The 13,958-nt window shown below is 36.5% G+C and overlaps 3 protein-coding genes and 1 non-coding gene across 4 annotated transcripts; 3 read left to right on the top strand and 1 right to left on the bottom strand.

The window, feature by feature from the left end:
- Positions 1 to 915: 915 nt before the first annotated feature.
- Positions 916 to 2,124, top strand: LOC133720022 (uncharacterized). The gene is made up of 4 exons (XM_062146222.1): positions 916 to 1,101; positions 1,195 to 1,259; positions 1,347 to 1,575; positions 1,797 to 2,124. Exons 1-4 carry the CDS (start codon positions 1,020 to 1,022, stop codon positions 1,931 to 1,933), a joined length of 513 nt encoding a protein of 170 aa, XP_062002206.1. The 5' UTR covers positions 916 to 1,019; the 3' UTR covers positions 1,934 to 2,124.
- A 3,513-nt stretch (positions 2,125 to 5,637) lies between these two features.
- On the bottom strand, positions 5,638 to 8,942 carry LOC133721123 (uncharacterized). Its single transcript, XM_062147649.1, has 10 exons — positions 8,763 to 8,942; positions 8,582 to 8,662; positions 8,449 to 8,476; positions 8,262 to 8,344; positions 7,505 to 7,537; positions 6,723 to 6,801; positions 6,573 to 6,625; positions 6,242 to 6,302; positions 6,033 to 6,115; positions 5,638 to 5,908 (listed from the first exon to the last, which is right to left on the bottom strand). The coding sequence occupies exons 1-10, from the start codon at positions 8,775 to 8,777 to the stop codon at positions 5,819 to 5,821; spliced, it is 606 nt and encodes a 201-aa protein (XP_062003633.1). The 5' UTR covers positions 8,778 to 8,942; the 3' UTR covers positions 5,638 to 5,818.
- Positions 8,943 to 8,984: 42 nt separating this feature from the next.
- TRNAP-CGG (transfer RNA proline (anticodon CGG)) lies at positions 8,985 to 9,056 on the top strand. Its single transcript has one exon. It is a non-coding gene; the product is annotated as a tRNA-Pro (tRNA).
- Positions 9,057 to 9,745: 689 nt separating this feature from the next.
- On the top strand, positions 9,746 to 12,913 carry LOC133722338 (probable protein disulfide-isomerase A6). Its single transcript, XM_062149222.1, has 11 exons — positions 9,746 to 9,955; positions 10,428 to 10,512; positions 10,682 to 10,779; positions 10,950 to 11,005; positions 11,212 to 11,329; positions 11,449 to 11,476; positions 11,570 to 11,661; positions 11,783 to 11,939; positions 12,018 to 12,142; positions 12,338 to 12,437; positions 12,579 to 12,913. The coding sequence occupies exons 1-11, from the start codon at positions 9,801 to 9,803 to the stop codon at positions 12,651 to 12,653; spliced, it is 1,089 nt and encodes a 362-aa protein (XP_062005206.1). The 5' UTR covers positions 9,746 to 9,800; the 3' UTR covers positions 12,654 to 12,913.
- Positions 12,914 to 13,958: the final 1,045 nt, after the last annotated feature.

Genomic DNA, 13,958 nt, shown 5'->3' with positions numbered 1-13,958 from the left:
ACTGAAGGTGGTCGTAAAGCAAAAAAGTTTATACAAAAAAAATAAAAATAAAAAATCTGTTCGGTATTTCATTGTTCCGCAAGTCCATGCATATTATAAAAATTATGTTGTACGAATACTAATTAAGCTCATGGCACATGACAGGTGAAAATAAGATTAATGATTATTTAATCAAAAATAAAAATAAATATTCAATTGACATCAGAAACACTACAGCTTGCCAAATTGCGGAAGCTTTGCAGTGAACCTTGTTATCGGCCAACCAACTCGAGCTGAAGATATATGGATGGAATAGGAGGTTCATAAAATGAAATTCTAATATGTAAAATATATAAAAATAAGGGTAAAGCTTAGTTTAACAATTGCAGGGTATAGCTTAGTTAGAATATAGTTTGGCTTTCCAACAAGTATTCCAAGCTTGCTTAACATAACTTAGCAATTGCATGAGTTGTCTCTAAGGTGTAATGATTCTTGTTGAAAAGGAAATGAGTCCATGTCTATGCATGTCATTCTGAGCAATCTGAAATTTAATCCAAGAAGTTACCAACATTTCATGTTTCCAACTTCTCCTTAACGTACTTTTCCAATTTTACTCGTTGAGCATAATTTCGATCCAATTAAAGAAAAGATTCCTTAAAGCACTTCTTGCACTACTTTGCTTTCTACCACAACATGCAATCAGTATAGATTGCCTTTTAAGATCTAGCAAAAGAATATTGTTATTTTATAAGATGACATAAGATTTTTACTCCCAAAATGGTAATGTACGTTCAAAGACTAACTACAAAGTTGGTGGCTTACATTACCAACTTCACTCCTTACAAGTCCATTTGTCCCCCAACCATTTTCTGCTATAACTAGCTCAAACCACCAAGGCACCAACTAATCTCTCTTCCTTTTGGTTTACCAAGTAAAGTGGCAGTGTCTCATGCCTAATGCCTTATTAAAGAGATAAAAACCATCCACTTCTCCTACAATACTGCTTTCAAAAATCAGTTTCACATAGCTTCACCATTATAATGACTTTCTTTAATCTCCCTCCAAAACACAAGTTCCTTGGTTTCACTCTTGTTCTCATTGTTGTATTTTGCTGCTTCTCAGGTTAGATTGTATTTCGTGCCGCTCTCTTCCATTTTCTAACTTTTTTCCAGATAGCTTGATAATCATCGTATGATTGTTTGGTATATATGGCAGGCTATTCAGCAGACAACCCGGGGGAAGGATTTTTCAATGCCTTAACGTGCTTCAGCAATAAGTTTGTGAGTCCAAACTATGTACTCAGTTCCAAAATTTTCTTTCTTTTGGATATTGTGAGTTGATTATGAGATGTAAGCTGTAATCTGCAGATCTATTCCTCTGGTTGTGATAAAGCATATAGATTGAACGAAAGCGGAAACCTTAATGTGCCTCCTGATGCACTTGATCTGTTCTGCCATGGACCCTGTCTGGCTGAGACACAGCAAGTGCTGAAGTGCGTTGATAGCATGTTATCGACCTTCATTTTCAATAATAAGGCTACACTACCAGATATAAGAGGTGCCCTCCATGACGGCTGCAGCTATACCAGCCAAAGAGGTAATCTACATAATAAGATAACAGGTGTAAGATAAATACTCCACTGCCGGATAGCCTGACATGTTATATCGCCAATTTGTTGGACCATTGATTACTTGAAAACTTAGAGTTCCATATTAAGTAACAGTCTGGCAACATAACATGTCACATATCTAGCAAGAAAACATTAGCGAATATAGAAACTATGGCTCTTATATAAATGATTTTCATCGATCGTGTAGGGAACTTCAATGGTTTTGGACCTTTCGGTGAGTATATACAAGGCGAAAATGCTGCAGGGAAGCTACCAAATTTAGTCACCTTCCTCTTCACAATCTTATGTATTACAGGCTGTTGTCTCTTCTTCATCTTATGGTGACTGACTATCAACTGCCATATTATGATATTTCAAGTTGAAACCATACAATACATTATATATGTAAAGATATATATATATATACACACACACACACAATCTGTCTCAGGAACGGACGTCCGTTCCTTAGCTAAGGAACTTTTCGATCACATTTTCACATCTTAACCGTTCAGTTTCTAGGTCCTAATGTATAGATCACTTCTGCAAAATTTCAGCCAATTTGATGATCGTTAAGGCATCCAAAACTGCAATTTACCATTATAAACACGAACGGTTCCGGTTCGACAGATTCGGTCCGTTCGTGTAAATTGCAGTTTTGGATGCCTTAAGATCATCAAATTGGCTGAAAATTTGCAGAAGTGATCTATACATTAAGACCTAAAAACTGAACGGTTAAGTTGTGAATGTGTGATCAAAAAGTAGAAAAAAAATGGAAATTCGTTTCTAAGCTTAGAAACGGACCTCCGTTCCTAAGCAAAGTTACACACACACACACACCAGTTTAATCTGTGTATGGCTTTCATGGCTTTACATGAAATCTCTGAGGATCATTTTACTCCAATTGGATTTCAACAGTAAAATTGTAAGCAATTTCTGGCCTACAAAGCAGTCATAATTCAATCATTTGGTTTAAGGAAAATCAAATCTTATCCAAGGATGCAGATCCAATTGTCTTAAGTTTTTAACTATTAACCAAATTATTAGAGAAATTTTTGAAAGAGTTGCTTAAGATAAAATCACAAAAATGATATAACTTAAGGTAAGAAGCTCACATAAATATCATCGAGATTATGATCAGAAATGAATTAAGGAAAATGGAAAGACATAATTAGAAAATATTGTTTGTGTTAATGAGGAGGAATTTTTGTTAGTGGACGGAGGATTTTTTGTGATTTGCATTTCAATTCTTTCCAATTCCAACAAAAATATCAATTGCCTTTGATAATTTCTCGTTTGACAAGCAACATACTCTCCCAAAATTTTGAATCAAATATACAGGGATTCCCCTTCAATCTCATTCATACAATATAGCTGAAGTTTAGGGTATGATAGAAATGAGTAATGATTCTACATTTAATTGGGGTTTAGGCTTAGGTTTAGGGCGCTGTCAAATAAAACATAAACACAATACATATGATATCCAAGAACCTGATCACCGTGGAGTTGTACTACCGAATATATATAAACACAATATATATTCGGTCCGTTCGTGTATATAATGGTAAATTGCAGTTTTGGATGCCTTAAGATCATCAAATTGGCTGAAAATTTGCAGAAGTGATCTATACATTAGGACCTAAAAACTGAACGGTTAAGTTGTGAATGTGTGATCGAAAAGTGGAAAAAAAATGGAAATCTGTTCCTAAGCTTAGAAACGGACCTCCGTTCCTAAGCAAAGTTATACACACACACACACACCAGTTTAATCTGTGTATTTCATGGCTTCACATGAAATCTCTGAGGATCATTTTACTCCAATTGGATTTCAACAGTAAAATTGTAAGCAATTTCTGGCCTACAAAGCAGCCATAATTCAATCATTTGGTTTAAGGAAAATCAAATCTTATCCAAGGATGCAGATCCAATTGTCTTAAGTTTTTAACTATTAACCAAATTATTAGAGAAATTTTTGAAAGAGTTGCTTAAGATAAAATCACAAAAATGATATAATTTAGGCCTCGTTTGTTTCGCGGATTTGAGGACTTGGGAAAGGAAAGTTATTCATTTCCTTTGTTTGGTAACTACAAAGTCCGGAAATGTTTTCCTGACATAGGGGAAAGTTAGGAGTAAACTCATTCCACTCAAACTTCATGGGATTGAGTTTTCCATCTCATTTCCCAGCATTAATTGCAATAATTTTGGACAATAATACCTAGCATTAATTGCTTGAGTAGCCTGGGTAGTGTTGAAAATTCATTCCAGGTTGTTTTTATTTTAAAATAAAAGGGTATTATTGAAATATTGATATATTTTTACTTTCCTTTCCTGCACCAACCAAATATCGGAAGGGAAATCAAATGATTTTTCCTGGATGCTTTCCCTGCTTTACTAAACACAGGAAAGGAAATTTGACAGGAACTTTAGTTCCCTTCCCCACAGGAAAGACAAGGGAATCGATTTCCCTTCCGTCAACCAAACGAGGCCTTAAGGTAAGAAGCTCACATAAATATCATCGAGATTATGATCAGAAATGAATTAAGGAAAATGGAAAGACATAATTAGAAAATATTGTTTGTGTTAATGAGGAGGAATTTTTGTTAGGAAGATTTTTTGTGATTTGCATTTCAATTCTTTCCAATTCCAACAAAAATATCAATTGCCTTTGATAATATCTCGTTTGACAAGCAACAGACTCTCCCAAAATTTTGAATCTTGTAATTAAAATCAATCATGACAAATATACAGGATTCCCCTTCAATCTCATTCATACAATATAGCTGAAGTTTAGGGTATGATAGAAATGAGTAATGATTCTACATTTAATTGGGGTTTAGGCTTAGGTTTAGGGCGCTGTCAAATAAAACATAAACACAATATATATTATATCCAAGAACCTGATCACCGTGGAGTTGTACTGCCATGTCTTGCTTAATCCCAAAATCAGATGATAATAAGCTTCCCACATCTTCTAAGAAGGGTTGGAAGCACTTGAGACGTATATTCAAATCCTTCAAGAACAGTGATGACTACTACAACCATTATTATCAATACCATGTTCACTATGATGACTACAAGAAGCAGCAGCGCCGCGGCAGCGGGGCAACCAAATCATCAACAGTTGAAGCACCAATGGTGCATCACCAGGCTGCTGCTGCACGTGCTTTTACCAGTACAAGAGAAAGTGCTCATGTTCATCATCGTAGCAAAAATGAACCTCGGGATCGAAATGCCTTGGGAGATCATGACAAAAATGGGGAGGGTGTTGATGTTGATTGTGAGAAGTTCATAGAGTGGTTCCGCGACGGGTGGAAGCTTGAGAGACAAATTTCTGCTGAAGAGTTTCGCGACATGCTGGATCGAAGTGCTTAGGGTTTTGGGAAATACATACAAGTATAGGGTTTAGAAATTGTAAAACTAGCACCTGTTGAAGAGTTGGCTGATCTACCACTCCGTGCTGCTTTACAATTTCGAAACGCAAAGTTACTTCTAGTCTCTGCATTTCCCTAGATCGTTTATTTTGTTCAACTTGTAGTCCATTTTACTTTGATTGATAAGTTCTGTGTGATTTTTGCCAGACACAAGAACTTCTTTCAGAGTGTGCAAGTTATTATGGTGAAATAATACTTCTAAACAATAGATCTTTTGTTCTTTGGTTAATGTTATTCGACTCTACATTGTTTATAGAAGTTTGAAAGCTTCAAATGCCCTAAACCCTGAATCTAGCACTTCTTAATCAGACTAATGATTTCAACTTTGCAGACTTAGAATTTGCAAATCTCTGCAAATTTCAACAGAACATTTTAGATTATATTCTAGTTACTGATGCAGTAGACATTGAAGAACTTTCGGGAAATTAGACTACAGATGAGGCTTTGATGACTGCAGGTACACTTAAAAACCGTTTTCTTTCTGTTTATGACTTTGCAATGGTTGCTCATGAGTGTGATATTACTGTCAGGTTCAATTTGTCAGTCATCGATAAAATAATGTAAGAAGACCATAATTCTAAGATCCAATCCGTCATCAAAATGAATGAGAACCCGATGCAGCATGAGTAACTCCCTTTTCCATAAAACCACTATCAGTAAAGTATGCAAGATTTTGAAGTTCATGAAATTACAATTTGTACAAGTCTCAAAACCTACATCAAGTGGTTCATGCAGTAAAATTGACCAATAAAGACAACAGTGTCAGTAGAGGCATGAAGATTGAATTGGCACGAAGAGATCACTTCTTGGATGAACCGAATCCACCAAATCCCATCATTGCTGCAACGTCAGGGTCAATTTCAATTTCCTCCTCGTCTACCTTCTCTTTCTGAACCCAGGAAAGAAGATTCAAAAGAATTATTATAGAAACGAAAAAAAAAAGTAGCATGATATTGATTTTTCAACTCGGGCCAAACAAAGATTAAAAAAGTACAAGAATCAATTCTACCAACCTTCTTCTCTTTCTTCTTTTCTCGACGTTGTCGCTTCCTTTCCTCTTCTTCTTGCTGCTGCTTCAAGATCCGTTCATCAAGATCTGAGAGGGAAAAGGATTAATCGGATTTTTTACCACTCACCCGAATCTTAAACATGAAATAATTGGTCTAAGTCTCAACTTAAGTCTAAAATGATTCATTTGCTTCTCAGTGCTGCAATGTCTTACCTTGCTCAGTGAAGGGCAGATCAGTTTTCCGCTTCTTGAGCTTTTCAAATCGACTCTGGACCTGCATACCATTAAATGAACTCACAGTTTAAAATACAAAATATTTACAAAGATGCAAATATGTCCTTTAACAAATTAACAGACGAAAGAACTAATATGATTTCTACAAGTTCTGTGGTTATCTTCTTACATCTCCAGAAAGTCGCATATATGTTCTAATTTTTCTTTGGTCTGAAGGAATGCCCTACATTTGGATTTCTGTGTATCTATTTCCAATCTTTAGGTAATCAAGATGCGCCATTCTCAATAGATAAATGATTCTTAAACTAACCTGTTCAAGAGATGCCCGCTCTACCCGCATAGACATACCCAAAGCTCTTTGATCTACAACAATGAAAGTAATTATTAAACAGCAACCACAAAAAGATACAAAGGACAATAGAAACATTTTTAAATGAGCATTTATATGGAGATTACATACGTTTTTTGCCATTGATATGATCCAAGTAGTTTGCAGAATCTTTTACAACGCACTCACAAACTGAACAAAAGTATCCAGCCTGCAAAGAACTCAATCAATCAAAAAGAGACAGAGGAAACAAAATGTTGCAGTAACAAGGCTAGAAAATGACTCGGCTCAGATTCACTAAAAGATACCCAAGAAAATATACAAAGTCTTTGGTGAGCACAATTAAATTTAGGTTAACTGCAATATGATTGCTGGCCTCTCCAATCAAATATAAAAAGATTGTTTCAAAACTCTTGATATCTTTCAATTTCAATCTGACTACCAATTTGTGCAGTCAACCTAAGTTGTGGTCCCCCAAATAGTTGGTAGTATTGGCCATTGCATCAAAGCAAGACAAAATGTCGGAAATGTGTAAGAAAATTTAGTCACAGAGAGAGAGAGAGAGAGAGAGAGAGAGAGAGAGAGAGAGAGAGCACTACTACATCCCAGTTGAGTTCTTGGGTTAGGTCTAATAACAACCAATAATCTAACTACCTGAAGTATAGCTCAGTAATGCTTCCGGAAGTATAATATGATTCATTTATAAAAAATAAAGCCTTTGACATGTAAAATCATGCTCATCTTTTTAACACAGAAGGTGAAAGATCTTCATCATAACATGATTTATCGGATTAAATGAAAATTTAAAAACTATTCAGCTGTCTGAATCAAGAAAGGGAAGAACCAGAAGTATGAACAAGGAGAATGCAAATCATATTATTGCAAAGAACTATGCAAACATGGCAAGATTTTACCTGCTGGCTTAAAGGTGCTATTGGAGTAACAACCTGCAAAACACAATTCAATGAAAATGAAAAATCAAACACTGACACTGAAAAAAAAAAATCAAAATATTTATTTTATCAAAGCTGTAAGCAACATAATATCCAAATAAAGAAGCTATACAAACTACTGAATATATGGATCATTTGGGATTGTTTCTGATACTACTAAATCGAGTAGGGGGGATAGAAAAAGTATTTCTGTACTCCCTCTTCATATAATATTTTGCACTCTACTTCATTAATCAGATTTTTCCGGGCACAGTGTCCTAAACTCTAGACTCTTGAACTTGATAGGCCAATAGCTGGACGGTATCCATAACACGACCTGGGTATATCCACTGCATCCACCGCTTCTAGTATCATTATATTACAAAAGATAGCAAAGTGAAAACAACTGAAACAATATCTTTTATACGTATCCTGGTATAGATAGAATCTTTCGAAACCTGATATATGCCAACTTCTTTAAGTAACATTAAAAGTTGTTCGGGAAACCAGAGAAACCAGCTCCAAACAGTATCATTTAGGAAAAACAACGCTCATCTATCATCCACAAGGAACTCAAATGTTTCTGCTAAGTGCTAAAATGAACACATCTACTATCTCAATTCACCAGGACATTTAAATTCATTCATGATAGCTAGTCAATCCATGACAGTACATGTGACAAACTAATAAGCCGCAACAGAGCTATCCAAGTCCAAACTGGGCAATAAATTTTGGTTACCTGTGTTTTCCCCAAGCGAGATTCAAGGTCTACTTCATAATCCCTGTGCTTCAATGGCTTCCTCTGCACCGGAGGACCTTTCGCTGCACACGAAAATCAAACACACAAACCAATTTCAGTCTCCACCAAACAAACCAAATTGACCCAACACAAAGAGGCACCAAAAGAAAAGACTAAGCAAACTCACATTTCGACTTACGAGCTCCCTCCTCCTCCTGAAACCACAATGCAAAACCCCAAAATTAAACAAAGAAAGCATATCACTAACATCTCAATCAATGCCATAAACAAAACAGCACTAGGGTTTGGAAAGTAGAAACCTTTCTTTCACGCTCGCGGGCTTTCTCAGCATACTCTTCAAGATCGAATTTCCTTCTATGAGTATTATCTACTCCGACAGCCTACACCCAAAAAAATCAATACTTTACCCTAACTGCGCCAATTGATTAATTCTCAGTGAAAAAAAAAAAAAAGTGAGGGTTAATTGGATGTTGAACTTACACCATTGCTGGCCATGGCTACGCAATTCAATCTATGAGCTCAATTGGAGTTCCGTCCCTCAAGGATGTGATTGAAATTTCGGAGAGACAGAGATTTGGAGCTAGGGCTAATTTACCAGAGATTCGAGTTTATGAAAATAGGATGAAGATGATAGTTATGGTCGGTTATTTAAAGTTACAGAAGGGTTTAATTATTTATTTTTCCGAGACAAGTAGCAAGATTGGGTGTTTGGTCTAGTGGTATGATTCTCGCTTCGGGTGCGAGAGGTCGCGAGTTCGATTCTCGCAACACCCCTCGGTTTGGTCATTTTGATTACCCGCGTTTTTATTTCTTTGTTTGGTCCAAATTAGACAAACAAAAAGTATTACGTGGTCTTTTGACCACTACGTGTTTTTGGCAATAAGATGGCACCTGATTGGTTCACCTGCCAGAGGGTTGCTTTTGATTGGTCAACTGTAAAGAATTTTAATTTTTTTTCATTTTTGGAAATGAATTTGCTCACCTTCCCAATCAACGTTTGCCACGTGTTTCATAGAAAGAGTAAAATAACCTTCGAAACATCGTAAAATACATGGCAAAATTTTACTGGGGCATTGACATCATATAACCATATGAGTAAACTTATTCTCTCATTTCGTCAAAAAAAAGAAACTTATTCTCTCATTTTCATCGTCATCGAATCGTCCAGATCATTTCACCGTTTCGGATCGCAACGTTAGTATTATTAGGGCAATATAATTATAAATTTACTCATTTTTTCACACCATAATAATAATATTGCGTGGTCATACACAACCACAATATACAGTAATTACACGAGACAAACCTTAAAATTTACCGCCGGTGTAAACAATTTCACGATGAACATTAGGTGTTGTACCTTCCACTTTACGTTAGAAAAGATCATTTTTTTTTCCTTCAATTTGTGCTTTTATATTTTCTAAAAAAAAAAAAGCAAAATTGGAGTCTTACGTAGAGGAATATAAAAACAGAGCAGGGAGAGCACAGGAGTCCTCAGAAAAAAGAAGCAGAGGAACGATGAGCTCAAAGACTCTATTCGCTATCGGAGCCCTAGCAGCTCTGCTGTTTGTGTCATCGGTTTTCGCAGACGACGTCGTCGTGCTGACGGAGGACAACTTCGAGAAGGAGGTCGGTCAAGATCGCCCTGCTCTCGTCGAGTTCTACGCTCCCTGGTATTCTCTCACTCTATCTCGATTTTCGATTCTAAATCATCAAATTTAGCTGCTCTACTTATACAACGATCAGGTCTGTATATTATTATTGATCCAGACGAATCTAAACCAGTTAGGAGATTAGTTTAGCTGAGTGTAAGAATCGGAATTATTTGAATTTTTGTAGTTTGATTTTTCTCGAATAACGAATGGAAATTATATACGTGTGAATGATGTCAGCTATGGTTAATCTGAGCTTGATCGATTGGAGATCTGTGAAGAGCCGATTTAGAATTGTAGATCTAGCAATGATTGTAGTGTTCGATTTCTTAATCTTGTGGAAATTGAAATGATGCTGTTATATATGCGGATTAGATTTCAAGTTGTTACCTATGAGGCTTTTAACTTGCATCATTTCGTTCCGATGCGTTTTGTTTTGTTTTGTGCCACAACTTTGATTGTTTATGCTATTGTTGCGTATTTTGCATTGCAGGTGTGGACATTGTAAGAAGCTTGCCCCAGAGTATGAGAAGCTTGCCGCAAGTTTCAAGAAAGCAAAGTCTGTTTTGATCGGAAAGGTAACTTGTTTGAGTGTAATAATTTGGGTAGTTAATGTCCTGTTAAATTTTGTGTCTTGGCGGATTCATCTTTTGATTTAGACTTGATTTTGAGCTGCCTTGTGAGTTTCAATCATTGATACCTAACTGATTGCAATGTTCTTTTACTTCATTTGATGATTCTCAATAGGTGGACTGTGATGAGCACAAGAGTGTTTGTGGCAAGTTTGGAGTTTCTGGTTACCCCACAATCCAATGGTTCCCAAAAGGGTCCCTAGAACCCAAAAAGTGAGTGTCTTTCCCTAGCTTAGTTCACCATGAAAAGTATGGAAGGTTTCTATTGGATAGTTTCGCCAACCGTTTCTGAATTGATGCTCATATTATATGTTTCACCATCCTTGTATATCTTGATAGTGCTGTGGTAGACACTTTCTGATTATGAGTTATACATGTATTAGGTATGAAGGTGCCCGTACTTCAGAAGCTCTTGTTGAGTATGTGAATAAGGAAGCAGGTATTAGTTTCACCTTGTAATGCTCTTCTCTTCAATAGACTAAATAAGCTTGTCGATATTCTGTGGACGAGGTTTTAAATAATTTTTCTTTTTCATTATATTTTGCAAAGGATATTTTGATAAAAATAAAAAATAAAAATTTCAAAGGATAATGGTCCATATTCCTTAAATTATTCTTGATCTTTCAACTTCATGTTTGCAAACAGGGACCAATGTGAAGATAGCTGCAATCCCATCCAGTGTTGTGGTGCTTACACAGGATAATTTTGATGATGTTGTCCTGGACAAAACAAAAGATGTACTGGTGGAGTTCTATGCACCATGGTAAGATCATATCTTAGAATTTCCTTTGGTGATGATGGTATCTTGGTGGAATTTAATTGGTAGTTTGCATCTTTAAAACAAATTTTCACCTTCTGCCCCTCTTTATCTTTTTGTGGCAGGTGCGGACATTGCAAATCCCTTGCTCCTGTAAGTTTATTTTGCTACGCAACGTTTTTGTTGTTGCACCCCAATCCAGTGCGGGAACAAAAGCTGACCTGATTATCTTCTGTGTTCTACCAGACTTATGAGAAGGTTGCAGCAGCATTTAAGTTTGATGGAGATGTAGTGATTGCTAATGTTGATGCTGACAAATACAAGGAGATAGCTGAGAAGTGAGTTTATTGTATTTTGGTACATTTTTACGGCTTTTACATGGACAAAATATGATGGGGGAATTATGTTGGAAAGAAAAATGAGGGTTAAATACATGGCCTGATGCAAAGTCCTGTGCAGGTATGGAGTGAGTGGATATCCTACATTGAAATTTTTCCCAAGGGGCAACAAGGATGGTGAAGAGTATGGTGGAGGCAGAGATTTAGAAGATTTTGTAAATTTCATCAATGAGAAATGTGGGACTAGCAGAGACGCGAAAGGGCAACTCACTTCCAAAGTTAGTAACATTTTAAATTGATTAACATACCTGATCAGAATAATGTCATTTCCTTATCAATTATATTCTCTTATGTAGGCTGGAATAGTCGCACATTTGGACGAATTAGTGAAGGAGTTCGTGAAAGCTGGCAGTGAGGAGAAGAAGGCCATCGTTTCCAAGATCGAAGAGGAAGTTGGAAAGCTCGAGGGTTCTGCTGCAAGGTCAACACAATCACTCCGTATTTTGATAAAGTTTCTTTTTGCACATTACTTCAATGAATATGCAATTAGAATATTTTAGGGATACCAGCCAGTGAATCTTTTGATGGCTATCTTAGATATATTCTAAGCCCATCATATCCAAATGTTCACAGTTGATTTTCTGATCACATGTCAACTTATCTTTCTGTTTAACAGATATGGTAAGATCTACGTGAATGCTGCCAAGAAGTCTTTGGCAAAAGGTGGTGACTACGCCAAGAATGAAATTCAGCGGCTTGAACGCATTCTCGAAAAGGTCTGATCCTTACATTGGATATTAGACTTAATTGCATTTGTTATGTCTTATGATCAATATCATTGTTGTTACTGCATCTTGAATGACATGCAAGGGTTACTGATTTGAACTTGCTTCACCCTTCTTTTTCTGTTGGTACAGTCTGTCAACCCGACAAAGGCTGATGAGTTCACTCTCAAGAAGAACGTTCTATACACCTTCGCTTCATCTTCATGAAGAGGCACTTCCTCACTTCCAGGGAAGGCTATGTAGTAATTTTAGTTTGGGGGAAGTCATCTCCCAACTTCTGATCGTCTTCAAAAGGATAGTGTTTCCGGTGTACTCTCGTTGCACATCTTTTGACTAAACATTTTTGCGCTTCGAGTTTATTATTCGTAGAAGAGATCGAATAGCCAGATATGTTAACAATAATTTAGTGTTTTTGCATCATCAATATCTTATGAACTGAGGACTGCAATAGCTTGTTTCTTCTTGAATGTTATGTCTTCAATCAGACTGCCCTGTACCGTTAGGTCTAGGATGATCACATGATCAGACGGTACTTAACTCAATGTCGCAACAAGCATTGAACTAGAGCTTTGACATAACCCCAAGTTCCTAAACTACTACTCGCTGGTTCTTGAGTAGTACTGTAGTAGTGTAGAGAATAGGATTCTCTGAACAGTTTCGAACAGTAGTGACCACTCGACATCCCAGTCAGAAAACGTGGCTGGCACCACTTTTTCTTCTGTGTGGGCTGTGGCCTCTATCGACGTTCATGTGAGTCATTATTTAAAAGGGAAAACAAACAAAAAGTGATACCCCAGTCAGACCTTCATGTATTAGGAGGTATGAAGTATAAGAGGTAACCCAACACGATTTCGAGACTTGCCTGGCTTGTCAGAAGATTTTATCTTCCCGTTGGTGTTTGCTTTTTCCTTTCAGAAGCGTGGGGTAACCAATGAACCATTCCAGCAATGTGGTGATGACAATCAGACAACGAGACCAGAAATATAATGCTTGCGCAAAGTTCTATAGAACATTAATGTACCGATACATAAGTATACTTATTTTGACACATCATATCAGTAGAGTAGTCACAAATTAATCCATTAATGTATAGAATTAGTTTACCTCTAAATCAAACTACTCTACTTAATATATCACTTATTTTGACACATCACATCAGTAGAGTAGTCACAAATTAATCCATTAATGTATAGAATTAGTTTACCTCTAAATCAAACTACTCTACTTAATATATCGGTACATTGATATACTACAGACAAACTCTAGTGCTATGAAGTATTGAGACTTCAAAGTCGGGAGCATACTGTATTAGTCACTGTTTACTAATTGGTGAAGTTATAATTCGATCAATACTTGCATTGTATAACCGGTTGACAATTAGATTCTACGAGAGAGAGGTGAGCATTGATTCTCTAGACCATTATCTACCCTTTCGAAGTTACCACCTGAATATAAGTGGCTTAGTGGTTCTTGTCTAGTTAGGTGCGCTCCCCAACCTAAGTTCGAACCCCG

The sequence above is a fragment of the Rosa rugosa genome, chromosome 7, assembly GCF_958449725.1.
Source record: "Rosa rugosa chromosome 7, drRosRugo1.1, whole genome shotgun sequence".
NCBI lineage: Eukaryota > Viridiplantae > Streptophyta > Magnoliopsida > Rosales > Rosaceae > Rosa > Rosa rugosa.
This window is presented reverse-complemented; position numbering and strand designations above follow the sequence as displayed.